Source organism: Coturnix japonica, chromosome 1, assembly GCF_054131305.1.
Source record: "Coturnix japonica strain WE chromosome 1, WE-NBRP24, whole genome shotgun sequence".
Lineage (NCBI taxonomy): Eukaryota > Metazoa > Chordata > Aves > Galliformes > Phasianidae > Coturnix > Coturnix japonica.
The window spans coordinates 109,277,607-109,303,556 of record NC_140663.1 but is presented as its reverse complement, the minus strand read 5'-3'; the positions used below and the strand labels follow the sequence as shown (position 1 = coordinate 109,303,556).

At 37.9% G+C, this 25,950-nt stretch overlaps 1 protein-coding gene across 12 annotated transcripts in view; it reads right to left on the bottom strand.

Moving 5' to 3' along the window:
- The window catches only part of SMPX (small muscle protein X-linked), a 40,337-nt gene extending 17,650 nt beyond the window's left edge, over nt 1-22,687 (bottom strand). For 2 of the 12 annotated variants that reach the window (XM_085549974.1, XM_085549980.1), the window contains exons 1-4: nt 22,512-22,687; nt 19,028-19,087; nt 14,293-14,382; nt 10,536-10,686 (exon numbers count right to left, since the gene is read on the bottom strand). In XM_085549974.1, the coding sequence (XP_085406100.1) occupies nt 10,549-10,686; nt 14,293-14,382; nt 19,028-19,066 (267 nt within the window). In that variant the 5' untranslated portion in view covers nt 19,067-19,087; nt 22,512-22,687 and the 3' untranslated portion in view covers nt 10,536-10,548. Of the gene's footprint in view, nt 1-1,656; nt 4,111-9,022; nt 9,404-10,535; nt 10,687-14,292; nt 14,383-19,027; nt 19,088-21,577; nt 21,739-22,511 lie in introns of those variants that run through there. The other 10 variants (XM_085549996.1, XM_085550004.1, XM_085549987.1 and 7 more) reach the window with 9 other exon arrangements.
- Between the last annotated feature and the right edge of the window lie 3,263 nt (nt 22,688-25,950).

Sequence of the window (25,950 nt, the reverse complement as noted above, 5' to 3'; positions counted from 1 at the left end):
AGGGACATCAAGGAGAGCTGCATGGGCTCATGACACACTATTGCCACTGCTCATGATTTCCATACCAGAAGCTTGCTTTCATACAATACTTTAGATGCCAAAACTTGCACTGCTGACTTTGACAATGGACTTCCCATTGCTGAAGGATAATGAAGTTTCAGGTCAAGGATGACACATTTAGGCTCAGATTAGATCGAACTTCTCTGCACCCCATTATCTAGCCACCTTCATAGTGTGCTTTAAGGCAAGGCATTTAATAAATTGGAGCTATTTGGTCTACATCTCATCCTGCCAGAAGGAAATAAATTTCTTTAATTTCAACCAAACTGAAAGTAACTTCACATCTGGACACCTGTTCATGTTACCCTGTGGCTCAGCAAGCTGACAAACAGCCGAGTTGTGGTGTTTTGCCAGGATCAGCCTATTATTCACTTTGAAAGAAAAGCAAAACATGCACATCTTCACAGAGGTTTCTACTGATTTGTCAAAGACTGTGAAACATGCACACACTCATCAGTGACTCAGGTGTTGACTACTAGCATGTTTAACTAAGTTGACAGGCAAATGATTTGCTCCAGAAGTAATTTTTCAGACAATAGCAAATCCAAGACATTTGTTTAAGCATAGAAGAAAAATAAGAAGCGCATATGCAGAGTAGAAGGAACTGAAACTAATTTGATACTTTTTGCACCATGGGCTTATGGGCTTAAACTTAAAAAAAAAAAAAAAAAGAAAAGAAAAAAGAAAAAGAAAGAAAGAAAAAAAGAGTTCACGTCAGATATGTTCATCTGAATTAACTTTATTGTCAGCAAATTGGGCTGAAAAAAAAAATAATGAATATGCCTCTTGTCTTCACAGAGAGAGACTTTCTTAGGAAAAAGATTTCTTTCCCCAAACATAAAAGCTTCCATTCAAACCCTGAAGAGATCAATTTAACTATTTTCAGACCAAACAAGATTTAGAAATTCAAATGTATAAGATCAAAGATCCTTAGTTAAATGCTGTGTACAGCAGAGGTTATTCTCTGTCCTGGTCTTTGACAGCATTTAGAAGGCTGCTGCACTTAAGAACAGTGTGATTTGCAAACACAGTAGCAAACGGAGTCTTGCTTTTCCTTCCATTCTGCTTATTTAAGCTCAAAATTTTTTTTTCAAGTCTTCATATTTGTATTTTATTCCATTTCAGTACACAGTTTGTGTTGACTTCATCTTATCCATAAAAGCTGCATCTTTCAAAGCCTTGAAATAACACCATCTAGCTACTGTTGTTATGTTCTTCCCTCAGAACAGGTCTGGTTTGGCTATGATGCTGTGATGTTTCCTCAGCAAAAGCAGTGTTGCCTATCTGCTCTCTGCCCATGTATACCACTACTGCTGCAGCACTGCTGTGCATGTAAAAATGGGTATGCTGTACTCATACAACAGCTGACACAGGCCATTTAGCCTGCTTTTCCCTGGGCTCATCTGCAAGCAAACTGGGAAAGTGTGGCTATTGCCCACTTTTTCTATAAGTGCACTCCAAATTGTAGCTATTGTTCACTCTGTGATAACATCACTGTGCCGTGAAAGGCTCTGGAAGGCCACACAGGGGTAACAGCAATTTCTAGACAAGGTTCACACCAAGGCAGCAAACAGGAACAGAGACCTGAGAGAATGAAAAGCTGAAGGACTCAATTTATTTTCTAATCAATTGAATAACTGTATTATTAAATTAGATTAAAAGCAGCGCGATGGCAATTTTGCCAAAGTGGGGGTGTGAGGTCTGAGCGCCAAGTCAGAGGGTTTTATTCTACTTCTATTGAACACATCTGTATATAGAGCTCAGCCACTTGTGGTCAGAAACAAAATACAAATGCAATAATTAAACCACAAAACAGAGTGACAAGAAAACCATAGTTAACACTGATTCCTAAGTTTAAGTAAACCTACAAGCTTTCCCGTAGCTACAAGCTGCAGCAATTCAAATGTGAGTAATAAGTATGGCTCAAAGGAAATGCTTAATTGTGCTGCATAGTTTGTTCTTCTAGTGCATGGACATATGTTGTATTTGAGACTGCTGCTGCAGATCAAATGGGAAATAGGAGTTTAAAACTGAGGCAGATAGTATCTAAAAATAAAAAAAATAATAATAATAAAAATAACAACAGATGTATACAGAATATTTCCTCAATAGTGCTGCCCAATGGCCAACAGAAGTTGGAACTGCTGTCATGGTGAGCTCTACCTATAGCTGCCACTGTTATTCTTTCAAAGAATTTGCAACCAAATGTGGAATAGAGGCAGCTTTGCCACTAAAAATGTCTTTTTCAAAACAAGGCACACAAGGAGTAATTCAGTGGCTGAAGCAAGCCCAAACTAAGTACAGAGAATAGCCCATTACACTCATGATTGGTCTGCTCCCAGACATAGATGACAAGGCTCACGCAATATTGAGCCAAAATCCTGAATGAGATGACAAAAATTCCAAAGCACACTGATGTAGTAATTTATGTGGCTCTTGAGCACAAGGCGGTGAAAACATAATTAGGTAGTCTCTTATCAAATGAAATGAATAAAAACTATAAAACAAAATGATGAGGCTCTAAATTTAGAAGAAAATTCATTTGATTATCACATCAGAGCCATGATATTTCAGATCATACTGTCAGCTTAATTGGTTACAATTAATGTAGGTTTGATAAAAAACCAGCTGAGCTGTTAATAATGTAGGAAGTTGTGCTTCATGTATTTGAAAGCAGTTAGCCTTTTTGCTCTGACAGAGGAACTTGAAAACCCTTGTGCTGAACACATGGTGAACTGTGTAAGGCTAGTGACTGGAATTATTTGTTATTTTGGGTTCCTGATGATGCCTGTCATCACAGTGTCTGAGGACTCAACACATATAAAAAGCTGACAGGAGTTTCCAGTTATAGAGAAACAGCATTTCCTTCATCTCACTTGTAACTCTTTCACATTGGTTGGTACCATCTCTTTCCTGCTGTCCAAATGTTTTCTAATTCCCATAGCTCCCAACTAGCTCTGCATGGTCTCTTGCATGCATGCCTCAGAGTAGATACCATTTGAGTCACAGGGAGTTTTAGGGATTTCTGACATCCTGTCTGAGATTTCCAGAAGGAATGCACTCCAATGGTACTTTTAAATTCTGCAATTCATTCATAGTACCTCTTACTACATGTAGCCATGATAAACAAGGAAAAGCCAACTGACTGTATCCCACCTTTACGCTTTATGAATTCCTTCATATTTGACATCTCCAGTAATCTTCTTACCTTTAGAAGCTTCATTTGAGAAGCATGGACCCAACAATAGTGTCCAAATGAGGAATTCACCTAGAAGTTTGGTTCTTACAAAATCTGTCAAGAGCAGCACCAGTGGAAGCACAGGGGATTCTCTGTTAAAGAGTCTGGCAATGAAAGAACAGGGCTAACTAATCAACAGAGTGATTACAGGAAGGCAGGTACTAATAATACGCTCATTTTTCAAAAATAGGTTCAATTTGCTAAGCAAATACATTGGTCACTCTGAAAGTAATGCCTCCTATTTATTTCCAAGGAAACTACAACCGATCCAAAAAGCACAATAACACTATTTGAAAGAACTGTTTCACAGCTACAAAGCACGATTTTTCAACGTAGTCACCACCTGTATCCAATTCATATGGATCAGCTGTTTGAGACACTCTTCATTTTGTAGTGTCAGCTGCATGTGGCCATCTGGAACATGGTTTGCCTTTCTTTCACATTGCTGTCGCCACTGTTGAAACACACCACCCACTGCTCACTGTGCTCACATCCACTGGTTGGTCTCCAGAAATGTTCAGCAAGTGCCGATGAATGTCAGTGGGTGCCATTTTTACTGCATGGAGGAATTCAGTCACACATCTTCAAATGCACTTCCATGTCAGACTCCATTTTGTCAGACTGCCCCTCGACTGCCATCTGCTGCACAGCAACAAAATGTGATGGGATATTGGCGGAAAGGTTCAGCCCCTGCTGTCGTACCACCAACATTGTCCCCTGGCATTATGGAGCAACATAACAAAATAGAAGGCATTACTTTCGGAGCAGCCCTCTGGTGCCTATCTGTCATTCTGAAGACTGAAGGCTCTCATCTGTGAAAGGAACAGAGATTTGCAGGACCACCCTGCTAGTGTGAGAAGTACTTTCTTACTTCAAAGTCATAAATGGGTCAATGTGAGAGACTCAACGAAGAAATTTCTTCTGCATATTAGTTGAGGTCTATTGACCTCTGCATGTTTGCAGACTCTCAGAGGGAGCCCTGAACACAGGAATGGCAGAGCAGTAAATAATATGGTTAGAGTCTAAAAATTAATAGACTTCCTGCCACACTCAGACCCAAGGGAAAAATGAGAGCTCTTTGGGTTGCTACTTTGTGCTTGTCTCTTCCAGTAATAAAAGCACTCTGCTTGAAGAGACAGCTTGGCACAGAAAAATGTTTTCCATATTTTATGCTTTAAAAAAATACAAGTATCCATTCTCCCTTTGTTTTCTGATTTTGCAGTGTTTGCTTTGTAGCTGTTAGCTTTCAAAACCACAAAACACAATAATTTTCTGTGTAACAACTTCATAAGAAAGCATTTGTTTAGAACATGTCCTTAGAACATATCTTTAGAACATATCCTGTTCTTTCCTCGTTAAAATTAGTTTACAAATGCAGACCTTTAAGCTATCCTAGGCGTTTAGAAAGCAGGCTCTCTCCAGCCAGTTTTCATGCTTGCTTCTACCATTTAACAAGTGAATATGAAGGCAACCTCTCCTTGATTTGCAAAGGCCTGAGGAATATCATGCTGAGGCTTGGGGTATTTCAGCAGCGGTAGAGAAGGGATGAACCCTTAAAACCCAGAAACACTGAGAAACAAAACAGTAGAAATTTTCTTTTTTCTTTTCTTTCAACATGGCTCCTCTGAAATTAAATTGTTTCCTGTGGATCCCAGTTCTCTCTCCTAAAATAAAATTCCAACTTTTCTATTGTAAAGTTTGAAAGGAATACACAAGTAGACACGTGGTAGTTTAACCATGTTCTTTTGGTCTACCTGAGCATAGAAATAAGACACGATCACTGAAAAGTATCATAACAGTGACATAAAGAGAAGTATATAGTTGCTGTTTGGCTGAGATGCGTCTTAAAAGCAGTGTATAGCATGAAACTGTAATTAACATCCATAGTACTCTGTGGGAAAAATTATAATATGTATTTTTAGCTCAGAGTAATTGACTTTTTTTGTAAATAATTAATAGCAACACCAAGTAAAGTCTTTTAAGTATGGATATAAGAGCTCTATGCTCTAAGGGACTTCTGTTTTTTTTCCCTTCCTCTCTCTTCTCCAAGCGATGCCAATCTCCATAGCTGCCCTGTTGACAAGAGTCCTCATTTTTTTGTGAAGCAAACTATCCTGATACGTTACAGAAGAGGTAATGTTGCAAGAAATGCAAAGTCTAAGCTGCCCTGGGAAGCTCTTTCTAGCTGTTTGTTTCCTGAGAATTCACTTGCTTCTGTACCTGACAACAGAACTAGAGCTCATTTGGCAGTTAAGCCACTCTGCCCAGAAGAGTTACAGACAGGGGATAATCTACAAGTAACAGCTGTGTGCTTCTCACACCTTAAACAAGACAGGCAACCTGTTAGAAACAGCCCTGACACGGCTTAGTAACCTTGTCTGACCAAACTCTGAGTAGGTATGTGATTGGGATTGCAATAAGAGCTTTCCCCAAACATGTCCAGAAAGCAATGCCAGCAGTGTTGTCTGTATGCCCACAACAAGGAAATTTTCTTTTCTTTTTTTTTCTCTTCTTTTCTTTTCTTTTCTTTTCTTTTCTTTTCTTTTCTTTTCTTTTCTTTTCTTTTCTTTTCTTTTCTTTTCTTTTCTTTTCTTTTCTTTTCTTTTCTTTTCTTTTCTTTTCTTTTCTTTTCTTTCTTTCTTTTTTTTTTTTTTTGTTTTTGTATCATCAAGGCAGTGAATTTCACTTTTTGCCTTTTGAGAGGTTTCTTCAGTAGCTGTATGAAAGTCTACTTCAAAAGAAAAGACTGGACCGCATTACCTGGTGGTGGCTTAGGCCCTTTGAAACTACAGCCCAGTGTTCAGACTTCATGGTTCTTCAAGATACTCTTATAAGTTCTTGTTACATAAACATCTACTTTTTAGGACACAAAACACAGAGGGGTACAGAATGTAGAAAGAACCCAAATATTCTATATTCTATACGTCTTCAATTAATATACACTATATTTAGGATAAATTTGTGCTGTCATATTTTCATTTGCAATCACTATGCTCGTTACCTTATGAGGTATCTCCACAATCAGTAACAAATGACAGCCATAGCATGCTCCATTGATTACAAATTAAATGCTTCATAGCATGGCTTACTCGATAAGACATATACTTAGCTGATTAGTGCGTGCTATTATGTTGCTATTTTATTCTGTCTATGTTTCACTCTTGTGCATGTAAAAATGGGTATGTGGAAAGGGAGCAGTAGAAAAAAAAAAAAAGTTGCAGGTGAGAAAAAGAAAGTGAATCATATTTGTATAATAAAACTAGTTGCATCAAACATCATCGACAGTTTTGTGGGGAAAAAAATCATTATAACAAAGCAGTGTATGCTAATAGGCTATTTATAGGTGATGGATCAGCAGCAAGAGATGAACAGGAATATCTTCAATGATAAGCACTCTGTGACCTTCCAGCATTATGGCATCTTACTAATTATATCCCTCCCACAAACTGTTAAGACTCACAGCTATGATTGTAGTCTCTCCATAATTCCTAGTTTGGTGAAAGAGTAAAATCAAAGATATTTAACTGAAGTTACTTTAAAGTACAAATTATGCAGGACTGAATTTGTAAATAATGGACTGTTCTTCAGTTTATTATTTTTGTGGATGAGTTTGCAGTATAAAACTGAGCAGGACAACATGGATCCAAATTTAAACAAAATCGACAATATTGACTTGACATTTACTGAAACTATGTCTTGGAAAATGACAATATTAAAAGGAAGGGAAAATACCTCTGGTATTTTTGATACATTTCTGTATTTTCTGATACTTTTATGATACTGCATTATAGAATTACAGCGTAATGGAAATTAACCAGAGAATTTGGAGTTATTACACCAGCTTCAGTGGTTATCTGCAGAGTACCATGAGAAACAAAAAAGAACTAACAAAAGGAAATCTCTCAACTGTGAATATCTGAAGAGTTGATTGTACTAATGTGAGAGATAATTCATTTCCAAACTATGAAAGCCAAACAATGTACACATTTATCACTATGCACTCTGAACTGACATATTCTACTGACCAATCAATGTACCATTCTTTAGAGAGCATCACATCCAAATGATGGTCAGTAACCTCTTCTTGGTCATGAAGCAAAGCATCAAGCAGATGTGAATGTGAACTTCTCACAAATAAAGATAATCTTCACTAACTTGGAATGGTCAGCCATAAGACAATTCAGTGTCTCTCACACTTTATACGAGGTTACAGGACATGAGTAAAATAACTGAACATATGAATATCTTACATGGGGATTATCCTTAGATTTAGTACCTTTCCAGGCCACTGGATATCGCATACAGTTGATTTGCATTTCAGTATTATGTAGAATTCATGCATATACTTAGTTTAGCACTTCAATCAAAACCAAACTCCCAGTCTCCAGTGAGAGCTGTGCCTGAAAGTCTTCTAGAAGTTATCATTTTAGAAATGATTAGTGACTTTACTATCCAAACTCAAGAAAGTGGTACTTTTTTCCATATTTAGCATCACTGCAGTAGTATCTGGAATCAGAAACAACTAGCCGTTTATCTCCTGGGAGAGATACCTCTAATCAATTGCTTCCCCTCGCAAGGGTAATTAGTTAATGGCTGAACATATGTAACTTCTAATCACCTCCTGCTCCCAGCAGGACTTTGTCATTTCACACAGACATTACAATCCTCCTGTACTTTAGGCCCCACTTCACCCTTTGCTCCTTTCTGCCCTCCCCACAAGTGACATGATCTGCCATTCTGCCTGTGTCACCATCAGAACCTGGTAACCAAAGCAACATCAAAAGAAGCATGGATAAAGAAATTACTTCATAATGACCTTATAGCTTTCAGCATGCCTTTTACTTTACTGACCTTCCTGTAGAAATCTTTTCCTTATAGGGAATGTTTGTGTATGCTCTAATTGTTTCTTTCAAATGCACCATAAGCTAATAATAACATAACAATTTTAAATACTGAAAACAGAAAATAGTCTGAGACAAAACACTGAGTTAAATTTCTATCTAAATATCTCTTACAGAAAAAAAAAAAACAACAAAAAAACAACAAAACTTTAAAGCCCAGCATTAAAAATTCATATTTCTCTGGGCACTCCTTTAGTGCGATGACTACAATGTTACATTTTACAAAATGTTAATTTTCCTTTTCCCAAGTTTCCCAAAGAGAAAGGCTGTTATTTCTTTTAAAATAACAGGCACATTATGACACAGCAGGGGAAAAGCGAGAGAAAGCTAAACACATTTTCCTTCTAAATGGCATATTTATGCTGTACATTAAGAAAATATAGTAATGCTGCAGTGCGTGTTGAGACAATTCACTCAGATAATATGCCATTTCCTTTAAGATTGCTGGACCATAGCACTTCTGTGTTCGCAACATCTTTTTGCATTGCTTTTTATTTTTTTTTATTTTTTTTCTCCTTAATGTTTCTGTGCAGTAAACTCCAGATGTTCTTTTCCTCAGCTTAGCTCTTCTGTTTCTCCTCGTGATAAAAAGGTCTTGTGTCAACAGGCACAGTTGGCAATTCAGATGACTGCTATCTGACACAAGTATCTTAATGTCATCAGTTATTTTTGATTGAAACTCCTATGTAAAGCTGAATGATCATTATAACTGCCTGATATATCTTTATTGACTATGGTTTGTCAAAGAAAATCACATGATAATTTCATAGATCGAAACAATCATTCTTTTTTTAAAAATTATTATTATCATTATTATTATGGCTCAGAATGTAAAATGGAGATTTATTGGCGTTGTTTGAAATCAGGTGTAAATAATTGTGAAATCTGTGTTAAAGGTAATCCCAAACATGAATACAGGCTGGGCAACAAGTGAAAGAGTAACACTGCAGAGAAGGACATGGGGGTACAGGTGGACAAAATGTTCAACATGAACTGGAAATGTATGCATGAAGCCCAGAAAGCAAACCACATCAATAGAAATATAGCTAGCAGGGCAAAGAAAGTGATTCTCCTCCTCTACTCCACTTTCATGAGACTCCACCTGCAGTACTATGTTCAGCCCTAAGGAGTGCATCCAGAGATATGATCAGAGGACTGGAACACCTCTTCTATGAAGACATGAAGAGGGGTAGGGTTATTCAGCCTACAGAAGAGAAAGCCCAGGTACACCTTTTGGTAGTTTCCTGTACTTAAAGAAGGCCTACAGGAAAAGATGGGAAGGGACTCTTTGAGGACTATGGTGACAGGACAAGAGGTGATGGCTTTAAACTGAAAGAATGATGATTTAGATTAAATGCTAAGAGAAACTTATTAACTCAGAGGGTTGTGATGCCTCAGAACAAGTTGCCCAGAGAAGCTGTGGATTCCCCATCCTTGGAAGTGTTCAAGACCAGGTTAGACAGGGCTTAGGGCAATCTGGTGTAGTGAAGTGTCCCTGTTCATGGCAGAGGGGTCGGAACTGGATGATTTTCAGGTCTTTTTCCAAACGAAACCATTCTACTGCAGTTCTATTCTGTGATTCTAAAGTGATGAATATAACCTTTTTTAATAACTAAGATGAATTATGAGTTGTGGTGCTGACCACAGATTAGCACCTCAATCTGTAAGTATCTGGTGCTGTCAGCAGTAACTGAGGGTCCCTCTTTGTTCTCCAGCTATCAATACAGAGGAGCAAAAAGATCTTCTTGGGGTCCCACATCATATTTCTGAGCACAACACAGATATGTTGCATTCCTTGGGTGCCATAAGTGGAATTGGGTGCCTTTGTGTGACAAAATGATTGGAGGCACTAGTACATTAGCTTTGAATTACAGAAATAAAATCATACCCAATCTCTAGTGTTCTAAAGGAGATTTTTAAAAATACTGACCTACTTCTCCATCATTTTAACATATTTATTTGCATTATAATACATTTATTTGTAGTTAGAGTGTACCAGTCTTGTATTCCATAAAATTAGAACTTGTGCTTGTGAAACAAGATGGTATTCCTTAACTGGCTTCAAAATATTCCTAATAGCAAAACACACTTTTTGTTAGGCAGGTTGAAGTACATCATGTATCATCAGATACAGTCTCCTGCATGCTGCACGTTTGAAACAAAGCAGAATTCCAAGGTTTGTTTGACCTCTTCTTCTACAAATTATATTTTATCTTTAAAATATGGGGTGTGATTCCAGGATCTTTGAAATAATTGGAAAGCCATTTTTTGGCATAAAAATGTTTCTAGATCACCCTGCTTTTCCAAGAGCTATGGAAAGAACCTCTCTTACTCACCTCCTTTTTCCAACTACTGCTCAGCTTTGGGGACAAATTTCAGCTCACTCTTTATGTTCTGAATCTCTGATAAGTTGACAGCAGGACCTGGAAGTTTCCTAGCTCCGGGGAGATGCTTCTTGTCTTTCTCCTCTTCTGTAGCAGGAACACTCTGCATAAAAGGATATCAGTCACCTTGCTGCTGTAATAGAAAGCTCTTGAGCATAAGCACAGGTCAGTTATTTGAGAAACAGTAAAGGATTATATACTAAAAGATACTAAATGCAATCACAATGAAAACATTAGCAGGGAAAGGAGGGTGGGAATAGATGGATTATTCTGTTGGCTGTTGTCTTGAATTGTCCAAACACATTCTGAAGAAAAAAAAAATAGAAGCTGGTCAGTGCAGAGAAATGCGGATCTTCCTGTAAATGGACAAGAATTTACACAAGAATTTTATGATAGCATAAAAACAAAAGAGTATTAAACTGCAACTGCAGATCTTTCATTTTTTGGTGGGGAAAAAAAAGGCTAAGGAATCATTCTTATCATCCACTGTTGTACAGTCTGATAGTTGCTGGTCACACGGATAGGAAAAACATCATGCATTTCCCCAGATTTGAAAATCAACTATGATAGTAAGCTACCCCCAAAAGATCTGTCCACAGTCAGCTTGAGTTGATGTTTAATGTTTCTTAACTTAACGGATTTTTGCCCCTTTATGTTTGAAATGGGTTTGTGCCTAATGGCTATTTAGCTGACTGCAAAAATACAGACTAAAAACCCACACTAACACAACAGCAAACATTTCAGCTAACTTCCTGATGCACCATAGCATTTTACCCCTCAGTACTTCCTCCACTGTAATATTGTATTTTAGACAATTATTTAGCATGTATTTTAGACAACTTCTATTCTACGCTGAGCAATTTTTTGAAGGTATAGCTTTCCAGTACTGAGCTTAAGGTTTAGCCAGCCTGTTCTGTATTTTGTAGACCAGATATTTTGTAGAGGGAATCAGGTAGAATCAGAAGTGAATGAATACTTTACTGCAAATAATTTCACAATTAAGCTTTTTCTTTTTAAATTATTCTGTAAATGTCCTCTTGGGGTGAGCTTTTTGGAGTTTGGAGTTAATTCAGTGTTCGGATTTCTTAGCCTGTGATCAGTCAATTCCTAACCTTTAATTTCACTTCTAAAATTTTAGAGTTGTCTGTTAAATATTATTGGCCAGTAAAATCCATTTTTGACCAAGGGACTACATATCAATAAGGAAGCAGAATTTTACAATGTAAAGTAGCAAATAAAGAATTTTAGAAAACGAAGTTTCTTGTTAAACAGTCTTCTATTCTGGTTCCGTATTATCTGAGCTACACAGAGATATAAAAGAAAACTGGAGAAATTATGTTGCTTGGTTTAGGAGATTTCTACTATCTTCCCATTTTTTAGCTAATATGGTATTAGTTATTACAAGCTTACATTTTTTGTTTCGGTCATTTAAGATCCCAGTCAGTAGTCCAGCCCGATATCACACAAACTCTTTAATATCTTGCTTATGATCTAACATCTGGGAACAAAACTCAGCAGGAGAATAATTAAATTGACACAGAAATTGTTCGGAGAGATGCATGAAACTGTATCAGTTAAACGGTGTCATGAGCTTGTTTTGCTTCCTTTCACAGTTATACTGCACAGCTTGCAAATTTGAAAAAATCAGAAAAAAAAAAAAAGACTAAGTAACTCTAGCTACCAACCCTACATTTCTTAGTAGTTCATAGCAGTTATCATATTTAAAAGACAATTTCAAGTCATCTGCAAAAACTGTTCTTTCTGATAGTACAAATGGTGCACACTGTGAAATGACTGAGATGTATGACAAGAGTTAACAAAAACAAGCATAGAAATGTTCAGAGTGCAGAAAAGTTGTTTTCTGAAATTCCCACCTCCCATTTATTTTGCATATTACTGTGGTCTTTCCTTTGACCTTCACAAATATGCATTTCCTTTGGACTATACCAACCCTCTGAGTAAGAACCATACTTCTCTTATCTCCTTTGCCAAGGTTTTGAAATGCAGCTAAAAATGCTGAGGGCTATTAGCAAAAGATATATTTATCTAAGGCTGCTCTAAGGACCCATGAGCTATACTGACTGCAAAGCTTAACCAGGGGAAAATGCAGAAAGAGAAGTTCATTGGTGGCATTTTTATTCTATTCGTATGACAAGAGAATTTTCCATAGTCTTTACTCCCATTGGTTTGGTTAAACATAAAGCCAGCACCAAGAACTTTCATTTCATAATATCTGTCTCATGTATAATATTTATGTAATTGTAGAGCAAAGCAATCACCCAACCAAATCTAATCTTCAGCACTTGTCATTTATTTTATCTCTCACATACTACCATAATTCACTCATATCACATTAGTTTCTGCTAAAAAATATTAATTCCCTCACCAGTTTAATTACTGTAGAGAGAATGTGTTTTTATTTCCTTCCGGGAAACAGTATGTGCTTAAGGTCACTTTCTCTGTTTTGTATTCTTTTAAGTATTAAAAAGATTTAAATCATGCTGAATTTGATAAGAATAATTTTCTGTAAACAGAGCAACATTTATATCAAGTATGTTGAAATTCAAAAAAGAAAACTTGTCTCATTCAGACCAAAAAGGAATCTGTCATTCCTTAACCAAAATTTCCCACTGTATGTGCCTGTACCTAGTCATAAGCAGCTAAGGATTTGTCCAAAGCAAACCAGGCTATTGGATTGGAAAGGCTCCTTCCAACTACAGGAACTCTGATTCAGCCAGCGTGCAACACTTGAGTCCTGCCCAAGCTGGCCTGGCTGCATGAGTCAGTCTGAGCCTTACTGTCCATGGCTCCAAGGAACATCAGCAGCTCTGGTGCAGAAGGACCAGTTGTGAGATGGGGATTACACAGCCTGACTATGCCAACTGACTAAGGAGCAGTAGACAGCCGTCCTAACTTGTGTATTTTTCCTATTTGGAGCATCTAAATCTCTATTTCTCCACAGTTGGTTTTAGTTGCTTAAAAGTTCATGGTAAATAAGATGGTCTAATAACATCCTGAAATATGACATCTGTGATCCTTGTTGGCTAAGGTATAAATTACACTTCTTATTATAAATTCAGTGTTGAATACTCCCTGTAAATTACAGGTGTCAAAGCACAGAATTCAGTCTGCCAAGGAGTATATTCTTCCATTTGCAGGTAAATGAGTTCACAGTTTCTGGTTTTAATTTGCAAACATTTAGTCTTTACACTCCATTTTTATTTGTTGATAAATAGACCAAAAAGCTTTCTAAATGTCATGTTTGAATTCCTGTCCAATGCTACTAAGCTGTAACAATAAAGAACACCACAGGGCAGCAGGTAGTAATGAACCCTCCCAAAGTTTTGCTATAACTTTACCTGATGTAAAAGCACAGTTAAAGCCCTGGCTCCAACCTAAAAAAATACTGTCCATGAACTTATGACAGCAGATATCATCCTGTTGTTGAAGTAGTGCTGAAGAGGGTGCTACACACCCTCAAAATACTTTGAGTTCCTATAGGTACCTCAGCAGCAAAAACCACATTGGTATGAAGGGTTTCATAGCTGGTCGGTTACTACCATGAGTCACTGTTTATGTCAGCTGTGGTACCTATGATTGGTAGGCAGTGCTGTAAGATTGATTTAAATGCTTTCTCACATCAATGTCAGGGTTTCCCTTGAAAAAAAAAAAAAAACAAATAAAATCAAAAAGCCCCACTTCTTCTTACCTCCTCCGCTTCTTCAGGTGTTACTTCTTTTCTTTTATGAGGATGTCCTGCACCAGGTCTAAATGCTCCCATGGGGATGTTAATATTAGCCTGTCAGAATGAAATTATAATGTTTATAATAATGACTGATAGATAGACACAGTTGGTTAGTGGCAAAACTCTAAAGGGGTACAACAGGAGTACAGATGTTCTTGTACAGACATTCATAACAACACTTCCATGGGAAAGAGAAACGCTTCCATCTCTGTGATTCTATGATTCTATTCTAAAGATGGAAAGTGAAAAATCAAAGCAACCTGGACAGGGGTAGGAGGAGCCCCAGTGGGGTCCACTTCCCAAATCAGCCCAATCCTGGTCAAACACAGGACAGAGTCTTAGCCCCTGGCTTCAAGAGTCTTCCTCCAGATGGTACCTGTGTGACTAAAGAAATCAGATTTTTCATCTGTGAGATAAGCCAGTAGCCATAATAATAATGCAGCTTGGAATAGATTTTTTAAAGTAATGATTCCTGGAAGGACAGCTTAGGGAAGAATAGCTAAAATGTATCTGTCCTTATGTGACCTAGACTGGATCATTTTAAAAGTCAAATGGTGTGATCAACTAAATGCACAAATTAAGCCTATTCTTATCTCATGATCTCTGAAAAGAAGCTGCTCATAGGAAATGTCATCAAAATATCATGACTCCCACTTCGAAAACCAGCGGGAGAATTGGTAATGCCACTGAGCTGAAGCAGAGAGCCTTTGAACAGCGAGCTGCTTTATTGTCATTTACCATCTGACTGATTTGCACAGAATGAGGATGAACAATCCCGTCCTTCTGCTCAAATCATGGTCCTGCAGATTGCGCCCAGGTTGGATAACCACAGGAACACAGCCCACAAATGTTCTGGCAGTAATTCAGCTCCTGATGAATTAAAAATCCAATTGACATGAAATAAGCAGCTTTCTCTTTTTTTTCATTTTTTTACATTTCTATTTATGCAAGTTGCTGATTCCATTTCAGTGGGGCTTGCAAATGTCTGTAGAGCCATGTATTTTAGAGAGAAATAGGGATTCATTTCACATGCTTTTTCACTGAGCATTAGTTTAGATATTGTGAAACCTTTTGTCTGCACTCATTAAGTTCCCAGGAGACAGGGCATTTTCAGCCTCACAGTACTTAACTCGTTATTTCATTTAGGAGTGGAAAAAAACAGCTTTGCTATTTATAATATTATGCATCTCCCCAGACAGTCTCTGGTACCTCCAGTCAGATGCTTTTTTTGGAATAGGAAACAGCTTAGCACTTTACAGAGAGTGTGGCCACACAGGTTTGCAGAACTGAATTACCAGAGCTATTCCCAGCTCTCCTCCTCATTTTGTTGGGGCATCTATTGTTCTTGGAGTCAATAAAAGAAGAAATCAGCCTCCTACAGCCTCCCAAGGCTGACCACAAAACTGTAAATCCTTGCATTTCCTCCTGTGATGGACTGTGACTAAAAATGGTTCAGGAAACAAAAGTGAACCAGGAAGTGCCAGACTGCTAATCAAACTAAAGAAGCCATTCTTTGGTCCACTTCAGCATTTTCAGAGTGATATGTGTCACTCTACAGTGGTTCGAATCATTTTACCTGCAATAAATGCATTCACTTCAGAGTTTAGACAAGATGTATGCAAACACAAAATACTTAGTAAAATGAGCAACCTTTAAGACACGGTTTAACAATGTCTGGACTTGATAGCACACCACACTATAACACATGATAAATGTAAATATTTCTAGTATGAAAAAAAAGCATGGCTAGTTTCCTAATAACTCCTGACCAGAGATGCCAGAATCCTGAGCCATAAATCTCCTCTTAACCCAAGTCTGGTCCATTCTCATGGATAAGCAGCCATGTAAAGCATGAGCAATGGACTGAGTCCTGCATTCCAGTGTAGCTCTGCAGGGACTGTGTTGTGTTGCAATCAACACAAGTTTATAACTGCACTTTTAAAAATCCTCCTCAGGGCTTTTGCTACCTGGCTGCTGGGATGGAGAAACAAGTCCTGGTGACCTCTTCCTTGTCTGACACCATCCAGTGAAATGTGAACATTTTCCAGTGGACATCCAATGAACATTTTTCATTCCAAACTCTTGAAGCTGTAAATTATAATTACTGTAGACAGACCTCTTTATCTGTGTTACTTATTTTTAATAATACTAATTCTTACTGGGCTTACATCTTTCTTTGTTTCTGGAAAGTGCCTACCATAGTTTGGATGTCATTGCAGTTCTCACAGTGAGTAGGAATTTGTCCTAATGTACTCTACTATGTTGCCCCATCACTGTAGATATCCAAGGTGAGTCTGGATGGGGGTCTGAGCACCCTGATGTAGCTGTAGGTGTCCCTGTTCATTGCAGGGGGGTTGGACTAGGTGGCCCTTAAGGGTCCCTTCCAACTTAAATGATTCTGTGATCCTGTTAGAATGAAGGCTGCTCTGAAAGTAATGCTTCCTATTTTATTAGGTTGAAGGAAAAAAAAAAAGAGAAGAAAAGAAAAGAGAAGAAAAGAAAAGAGAAGAAAAGAAAAGAGAAGCAAAGAAAAGAGAAGAAAAGAAAAGAAAAGAAAAGAAAAGAAGAGAAGAGAAGAGAAGAGAAGAGAAGAGAAGAGAAGAGAAGAGAAGAGAAGAGAAGAGAAGAGAAGAGAAGAGAAGAGAAGAGAAAAGAAAAGAAAAGAAAAGAAAAGAAAAGAAAAGAAAAGAAAAGAAAAGAAAAGAAAAGAAAAGAAAAGAAAAGAAAAGAAAAGAAAAGAAAAGAAAAGAAAAGAAAAGAAAAGAAAAGAAAAGAAAAGAAAAGAAAAGAAAATGAGGGGAGGGAAAGAAAAACAATACAATCCAGAAAAAGAAAAGAAAGAAACAGAAAAAAGAAAAAAGATAGTGGTGTTTGTGAGGAGAGTAATTGTCAGCAAGAGCTATAAACATCCTTTTATGCATTGAGAGGGAGAGTGAGGGGAAAACCAACAATGAAAGTTAGCAGGAGTTAATACTCTTTGGTCCCCTATGATCCCAAAATACTCTTAGGAACAAGCTGTTACTCTTAACATGTCTGTATTTAGTGGCTCTTGGGATGTGAGGATTTCAATGTACATCTTGTACAGTCAGAAAGAAGCTTCTCCTGACATGCATCATCACCAGATAATTCAGTGAGTGAGGTGGCATTACATTTCTGTTGTTATAGCACTATGTATGTTCTGTACAGGATGTCAGTCTTACTGCAATAGCATCTAGTAGCAAAGGATCATAATACATGAATTACAATGCATGAAAGTAACGTGACATTTTGAGTTGTGGTTCTCAGAGTGCTCCAAGTGTAACAGGCATCAACTCAAGAACAAGTGTCCCTGCTGGAGCAGCCTAATGTTTAATGGATTTATTTTAAAATTTACACAGTATCTTTCCTAGTGCAAATTAACCATTTGGAAAAAAAAAAAAAAAAAAAAAAAAAGTTTCATAATATATGAAACTCACTGCTTAAACTTAATGCATTTTTTAATGGACAAACTAGAAACATTTCTTTACATTTAGAAGTTGGATAGTCATTGTAAAACTAGAAAGAAGACTAGGGCTAGTTTACTTTAAGGAAAAGAGTAAACTAAATTCATTCCTTGAAAGCACTTGCACTTTGTATAAAAGTAAAATGTAATTTAATCTATGAATTATCTACATTTTTTCATTAGACATATAAATATTTCCATTGTCTGTATATGAGGGATAAAAATCTGAACTACATAAAATTAATGTCTTCTGATAATTTCAACTGAATTAACTTGTGTGTCTTTTCCAGTACATCTGATGACAACCAACATTAGCATTCTTAGTGTCTTTCCACTTTAGTATGCAGTCTAGCAACTGAGTAACTAATCTTCTTGATAGTTCAGTCCACTAAGTTAGTATTACCTTGGGGAAACAGAGGGTAGGTCATACATTAGAAATTCCATTTTGTGATTCTTACCTATTTTAAAAGGAATCTGAGCTGATGGCAAAAATTCGGTTGTATGTGCATTTTACAAAATACAAGATCACTCTGTAAAATTCTGCAGCTCAGGAATTCCTTTTTTCTTTTTTTTTTTTTTTATCAAGAATCAATGATAGCACAAATTAAGTGCAGTTTAACTACTTAATGGTGATGATGGGCAAATTCTTCAGGTATCTCTTTTACAACAATATAACAACCAACTTCACAGTTACGACAGTAAGCCATTTGAGGAAGTATATGACATACAGGGATTTTCTAATGAAAATATAAACTTTTCTCACATTCTATTTAGGCTGTAAACAAAATGTTTTCTTGATCAAATATTGCATTTTTTCTCTTTTTCTCGAGGGTATACAGGCATTAAAAGCCTTAATAATTCTGCTATTCTTTTAGACCATAGTTCTTCAAAAATTACATTAATTCTGTGGAATATCCAATCGTTGCAATAATTAATTTTACTCATAATGCTGATCAGTTTTGTAGAAATATCACATGTTTTACTTTGCTGGTTCACCAACAGACATAAGCTAATGTTGAAAAGAACACATAAGCAAGCAAGTGATAAGTTATGATATTCATCATGTCAAAACTTTTCAGTATCAAGCTTTTAATTATGAAAGAATAATCTCCATTTAGCACTTTTGCAGAGTTTTGTAGGAGCAAAGTGCAGTCTAAAAGACTACAGAGGTTGAGATTTATTATTTATTATATTAGAAACATAAATACTGTCTCTTACCTGAATGGCTTTGACATGTGACGCTGGCTGTTTTGACATTTTTAAGACAGTGTCTTATCCCTGCAAGCAAAATGGGAAAGTGTTACAGGCTGTGACATCCTGATACCTAGGGGAGATAAACTAGAACTTAACCCATGCTGCCTCTTGACAGGCATCCATTTCACCTGCCCATCTCCAATTTCCGTTTCAGTTTCAGAGTTGCTTAGGTATTCCTTATGAATATCAAAAGGAGACAGAATACCTGAGCTTCTCCAATTAATCTTTCATAGCCACAAATGGAGTCCTCTCTTTCACATTAAAAACAATAATGAGTACAGATAAACAATCACTCAAACCCTTAATGGCATCGTAAAATGAGCATGAGCTAAAGGAAGTGTTTGAGGATAAACAATGCATGATTATCACTGTCACAGTATGTAGGTAGGAGTTATGAGAACACTAAGTTTAAACCTTCTTTCAAATAAAGCATAACTTGTCAGAGAGCATAGATAAATGCAGATTTAATCACCTACTTCATACATCATTGTAATTTCTTCATACATGTAGACTGAAAGAAAGAAAAAGAAGGAAAGGAAAGGAAAGGAAAGGAAAGGAAAGGAAAGGAAAGGAAAGGAAAGGAAAGGAAAGGAAAGGAAAGGAAAGGAAAGGAAAGGAAAGGAAAGGAAAGGAAAGGAAAGGAAAGGAAAGGAAAGGAAAGGAAAGGAAAGGAAAGGAAAGGAAAGGAAAGGAAAGGAAAGGAAAGGAAAGGAAAGGAAAGGAAAGGAAAGGAAAGGAAAGGAAAGGAAAGGAAAGGAAAGGAAAGGAAAGGAAAGGAAAGGAAAGGAAAGGAAAGGAATATACTATCTCTTTAACTGAATAATAGTCTCAGCCTTCTATTGGACTAGTACTTCATCACTATGTCACTATAAGGAAAAATAAGGATAGTAATATTTAAAGTTGGTCAGTTAGTACTTGAACATCCATCAGAGAACTCACTGATAACAACCAAATTGTAGCATATTTTGACTACAGTATTTTACCTAACATTGGAAAGAAAACTTTGAGAACAGCAATAAACGATGTAGGAGAAAATAGTGGAAATGCAGTGAGAAATCACAAGTGTGCCAAAGACTTTGTGACACCAAAGGCCATAACTTTCCCATGGAGGCAAGTAACAAAAAACCAATCATTGTAGGTTGCCTTCAGACCAGAGTATCAGTCCGAAGTTGCATCCCTGAAGCTGCATGGAAGATTGTTCTTGTATACTCTCTTATCAGCTTTAAGTCTGTTCCTAATTCTGAGCAGAACCTAAAGTGCAGGTGACCTGCCATTAGGGGTCTCTCTCTGCCCACTCAGATGCGTGGGTGTTAGCTGACCCAAAACTCAGAAGATGTAGGCTTCAGATTTAAATAGGTGAACTGACATTTGTAAATAAGCAACAATAAATAAATTCAACCATGCAAAATGCAAACAGCATGCTTCCAGTGAATCTTACACTCTGACACTATGTTGAAATCAGAGATAGTTCTAAAGTTCAGAATTCAGTTTGAGGGGCTTAGTCACTGAAGTTCATTGCAACATTTGCAAAGATTTCAGTAAGCCAAAATTTCAACTAAAGGATTTATTGCACTCCCTTTCCTTTTTAAAAGTCCTTGCTATGCACAGAAATAAGCATTTCTTTACGACTGCCACACAGCTCATACTGATGCATTGTGCTGTTATCAGGAGCTGTATCCCAAAATGAAATACAAAACAACCCACCAGTTTATTGAATAACAGGGCTCATAATACAGAAAAGTTTATTTTTTCTTATCTTTTCCTCTTTCAAATCATAGAACAGAAAAATGGAAACAAAAGGGTAGGAATTTAATAGAAATGCTTTAAAACACTATGGGTCTACTTTCTAAACATAGTCACAGAATAATTCAGGCTAAGGTAAACTCTTCTGTCTTGTGTGTCTGCATTGCAGAAACAGTGCTCCACACTTTTCTGGCTACTTCAAACAAATGGATAAGGATTCACAAGGGATTTCTACTTTAAAGAAAACCAATCGTGCTTCTCAATGAGATCCTCTGAGCTTGCAATGATTGCAATCAGACTCTTAATGACAGACGTATGATACAGTTATGTAGGACTGCTTGTGGAGGAGGTGATTTTCCTACCAGTTTATGCTGTCCTCATTACTGCTGGAGAAATCAGGACAACAGTACACCACTGAGTAAAAATAGACAATCTTCCCCAGCTCTTTCCTTCACTCTCCTGATCTTCCTTCCAGAACAGCACTGACCGTCAACCATCAGAAAATAAACCCCACATTACAGATGCATCTGCTACTGAAGTCATTACTGTATTCATATACATTTCTGTATTTTTTTTCCAGGTGCCTCAGAAAGTTAAGAGTGCTGCACTGACTTTTTCTGGCATCCTACTCAAATCTGCAGACTCAGACAAATCACTCTCCACAGTCACTTCCATGGCCAAATTTCCCATGTGCAGGCTCAGAGAAGAAGAAAAGGCACATAGCCTTTAAGCCCCGGTGCCTTTTGGGCTGCTCCATACCTTACCTCTTACCTTTTATGGTCTGCATGCTGAGCCAAACTTAGGAAGCAGCAGCAACAGATTTCAGTTCGGAGCTGTTTAATGCCAGGCTGCCCCTGCAAATTCCTGTGCTTTCTTCACTTCCCAGTGAAAGTAACCACTACTTTTTGTAGGCTGACAAAAACCTGTGTTGTGAAAAGGTCCTTTAAAAAACAAAGGACCTATCTACTGTCCCTCTGCTAAAAATAATTTCTGACAGGGCTGCAGAAAGATAATGAGCTGACTGATTCAATTTGCTTTAAATGCAATGAGGTATCATAATGCCATCTTTTGTAATCTGCACAAGAGATGCACAGTAGCTTACACACACCAGGAGGGACTCCCCCAGCTGAATGCTGTCCTTCCCCCCCCTGCTGTACTTACAGCATCAAGCACAAAGGCTATTTTGGACACAGAACTGCAGTGTATTATCTTATTAAAAGGCTTAGACGGGAACCACATCACTATGGAACCTAGCTAGCACAAATAAAGAAACCCCCACTTTGCAGCTTCCTGAGTGTTACTACATGCTATAAGGAAATGCTATAATATTTTCTGTAATGCAGTTCCCACCAGCACTATTACCTGTTAAACTAGCAGCAAAAGACGACCTCTCTTACCATCAACCCCTCCCACAACATTTCATTAGATGTAGCATATAGAAAACAATAAGCATGTTCCTATGTACTACAGCATTTAAGCTAATACGGTTGTGCTTCTTATGAGTCAGCAGGCATTTAAACAACTGTTTTAAATCTTTTAAGATCCTCGCAGCCGATGAAGCAATAACTATAATGATCTGCTCTAAATACTGTGCACAAGACATTAAAACAAGCATAAAAACAGAACTACTACAGTAGCCTCACAGCCAGCTATTAAAGAGTTTTTATAAGTCTTTTTGTAATTGACCCCTTCAACATTAGCTTACTTTTCTAGTTATATAAGAAAAGTTCCAAACCGTCGAATGAGTGTATACACCTCCCGATGCTGATAGAGGTACCTTCTTTTACCGGCTGAAGTATTGACTGTGATCCGCCAAATGTGTCTGAAACAGCTCTGATGCTTTCAGCCTGGACAGCACCGAGGGCTGCTCCAGGCTGGAGTGGAGCTCGGCTGAGAAGCAAAGTGTAAAAGAGAATTCCTGTCATAGCTTCCAGTTGTTCTTCCTAAATATAGCATTTGATTCACTCTGTAACTTGGTCCCCTGTGACACTTGACCATCGTAAAACCGGGGCTCAAGTGTCAAGCAGTAGGTATTGAAGGAACACACCTTTGGGTCCTTTTCATGCCCTCCCTTTCCCTGCGGCACATGATGGTGGGAGGTAGTACACATCTCCTCCAGCAGTGTGTGGGGCAGCACATGCCTCCCTCCCTCCCACATCAGAGAAAGAAATAATTACAAAGACGTAATTAGGAAGAACTCACCTCATTGGGACTATCTAGGGGAGGTGAATGTCACAACAGCATTGCTATATTGTTGCTGGGTTGGGAGTAAAGTTGCCCAAGGGTCTTGGCTTGCTGTTTCTGCATGCAGGAATGCTGTGATGGCAGGAAGGAGAGCTCCTGAACTGGTGAAGCCATGGCTGCTGGTTGTTGAAAGGTAGGGCATATGAATGAAGAAAAACCAAGGAACAAGTGTGTGGGAAGCTTATATAGTTAATAAAGACATGAAAAGTTATTATACAGTTGTGCTCACACTACCTGTGAGTGCTGAAGTCAAGTGAAGGAGATGAGCGAGTTGTGTGGGACACAGCCTCATTTTCCCACTTCTACAAGTGCAGCCTCCTGCCCATTACAGCTTTAGAGAAGAGAACTTTCCTCTTGCTCTGCTATGCCTGTTTTCCACTGACCCACAGCACTAACTGCAAAAACAGCAGTGTTATCCCTGGAATTACTGGAACTGTCCCCCTCTACTCCGCCCTTGTGAGAACCTGTCTGGAGTACTGTGTCCAGACCTGAGACCCCCCATAGAGGATGGATATGGAGCTGTTGGACAGGGCCCAGAGGAGGTTCAGAAAGATGATTAGAGAGCTGGAGCACCTCTCCTATTAAAAAAGGTTGAGGGATCTGGGCTTGTTCAGTCTGAAGAAGAGAAGGCTCCAGGGAGACCACATTGTGGCCTTCCAGTACTCAAAGGGAGCTTACAAACAGGAGAAGAGACTTTTCACACAGTCCAACAGTGATAGGACTAGGAACAATGGCTTTAAACTAAAAGAGAGTAGACTAAGATTAGATATTAGGAGGAAATCCTTTACTCAGAGGTTGGTGAGGTGCTGGCTTAGCTGTCCAGAGAACCTGTGGTGATTCATCCATCCCTGGAGGTGCTCAAGGCCAGGCTGGATGGGCCCTGGGCAACCTGAGCTGGTGGGGGAGCAGCCCTGCCCATGTCAGGGGTTGGGGCTGGGTGGGCTTTAACATCCCTTCCAGCCTAAAGTATTCTATGAGTCTATGATACCACACAACCACTTGCTGCTGGAGAAGGATATAGCAACTTTTAAGGGACGCTCAACAAGTTCCAAAATTATACCAAAATATGGTTGCGATAGTGATTTTGAGGAGCATTTCCCTTAACATTAAATCACTTGACATGCCAGTCATTCCATTTCAGCTACCTTAAAGAGGAAGATGACATCCCAGACCACTTCATTAAGCCAGTGACTCACTCTCTACTGCCCTTCTTCCCAAAAGAGCTGTCATCTGGAAGCAGCTTATAAAGTTGATGACTTGCTTTGGCAGCTTGCAGTCTATTCATAGGCTATTCATTCCCAGGAAAGACACACAGGAAGGCATGCCACAGGCACATGTGTTTGGGTTGAGTCCAGCCGAAGTACAGAGGGCAATCAGACCCTGCTAGTGAGGCCCCTGGCCTACCTACCCAGAAAGGCCAGGAATAACAGTTATAAGTGTCTCGAGGTTTAAGTAGAGTATTGCACTTGAAACTTGGCAGAGTTCATAAGGGCTCACAGACAGGTCTTTTCCCTAGAATGCAGAAGTTTGTTCTGTTAAGGTCTAAGGTCATGCTTTTCAGACAGTTGAGACCATGTTAAAGCAAAGTTTGCACTACATAAATGACTTTATGTACCTCTTCGCAAAGAATCATACTTAGAATAAAAGTATTAGAAGGTAATGAAAGAGGTGGTATACTTTTGTAATGTGGTCTTGTAAATTAATTTATTCCAATTTATATTACAATTATCATAATAAGAATCAGCTCTGGGATACAAGAAGCAGGCAGGGTTTTTTCCTCCAAGTGCTGTTAAATTAGCAAAGGTTCCATAGTTCAAACCATGCCATTGCTTCCATTTTGTAAACCCACCATCTCATGAATATGTCTGAGAAAGATCAAATAAACACTGTTTCCTGCAACATTTTCATAACACAGTAATGTAAAGGGTAACTTCAGTGATTTCCAAGCAGGAAGAGAATTTACCTATGTCACTTACCTAACACTCATGAACTATTACACCTAAGAGGTGTTAAATAGTTGTGATGGAAGGGAAAACCCAAGTTTTATCAATGAAAGAATGAAAATGTAGTTCTGCATAGTTGTCAATGGGGGAAAACAAAAAAAAAAAATGGATTTTTTTACAATAATTTTGTAGGGTTTGATTGCCTTTGAATAACCACTAGGATGCACAGCCCCGTGACTTGCAGATCCATCTGTGAAATGCGTGCAGCCAATGATTTAATAAGTAAATCATGAGATATATGTGCATTTCAAATGGCAGACTAAGTGCATGGTGGGTAAGTGCCAGAGAACAGTACACTGACACACAGTATGTAAACTTATTGTCCTGTGTCCAAAGATCCAAATGGATAATTTGAAGTAGGAAAATCCCAATACAGTACAAAATATACTTCTGTTGCATTTCTAGAAGCTTGTCTAATTAACATGCTGGAACAGCTTATTGGTTTTGAAAACAAAGTTGATGGTTAACAGAAATGTGTATGTATCTTTCTTCTTGACTGGGATGTTTCACTGTGTAATGTCTGAATTGTTTCTTTAGCCTGTCACTACTTAATGTGCTTATTTAAATGTTTTGCTTTTTGAGAAATCTCACAAGCACAGTTATAACTTCCCTGAGGCTCCTAAAGAATATTTTTCTTCTGTAGTTCAAAATATTGTAATGTGATGCAAGCAATGTAATACAAATAAAAATGTAAGTATACAAAGGAGTAGCCACACTCTCAGTTCACATGAAATAAAACTCCTTTACAGTAAGAAATTAACAAATACATCCCTAGAGCTTTCATTCAGGTAGTAGCAATTGGTATCTTAGTATGTTTGGCATATTGTAATATATTTGTCCATATAAAGCTTTGCTTGATTGTCCTATTTTTAGCTCTTTTACAATTTATTACCAGGC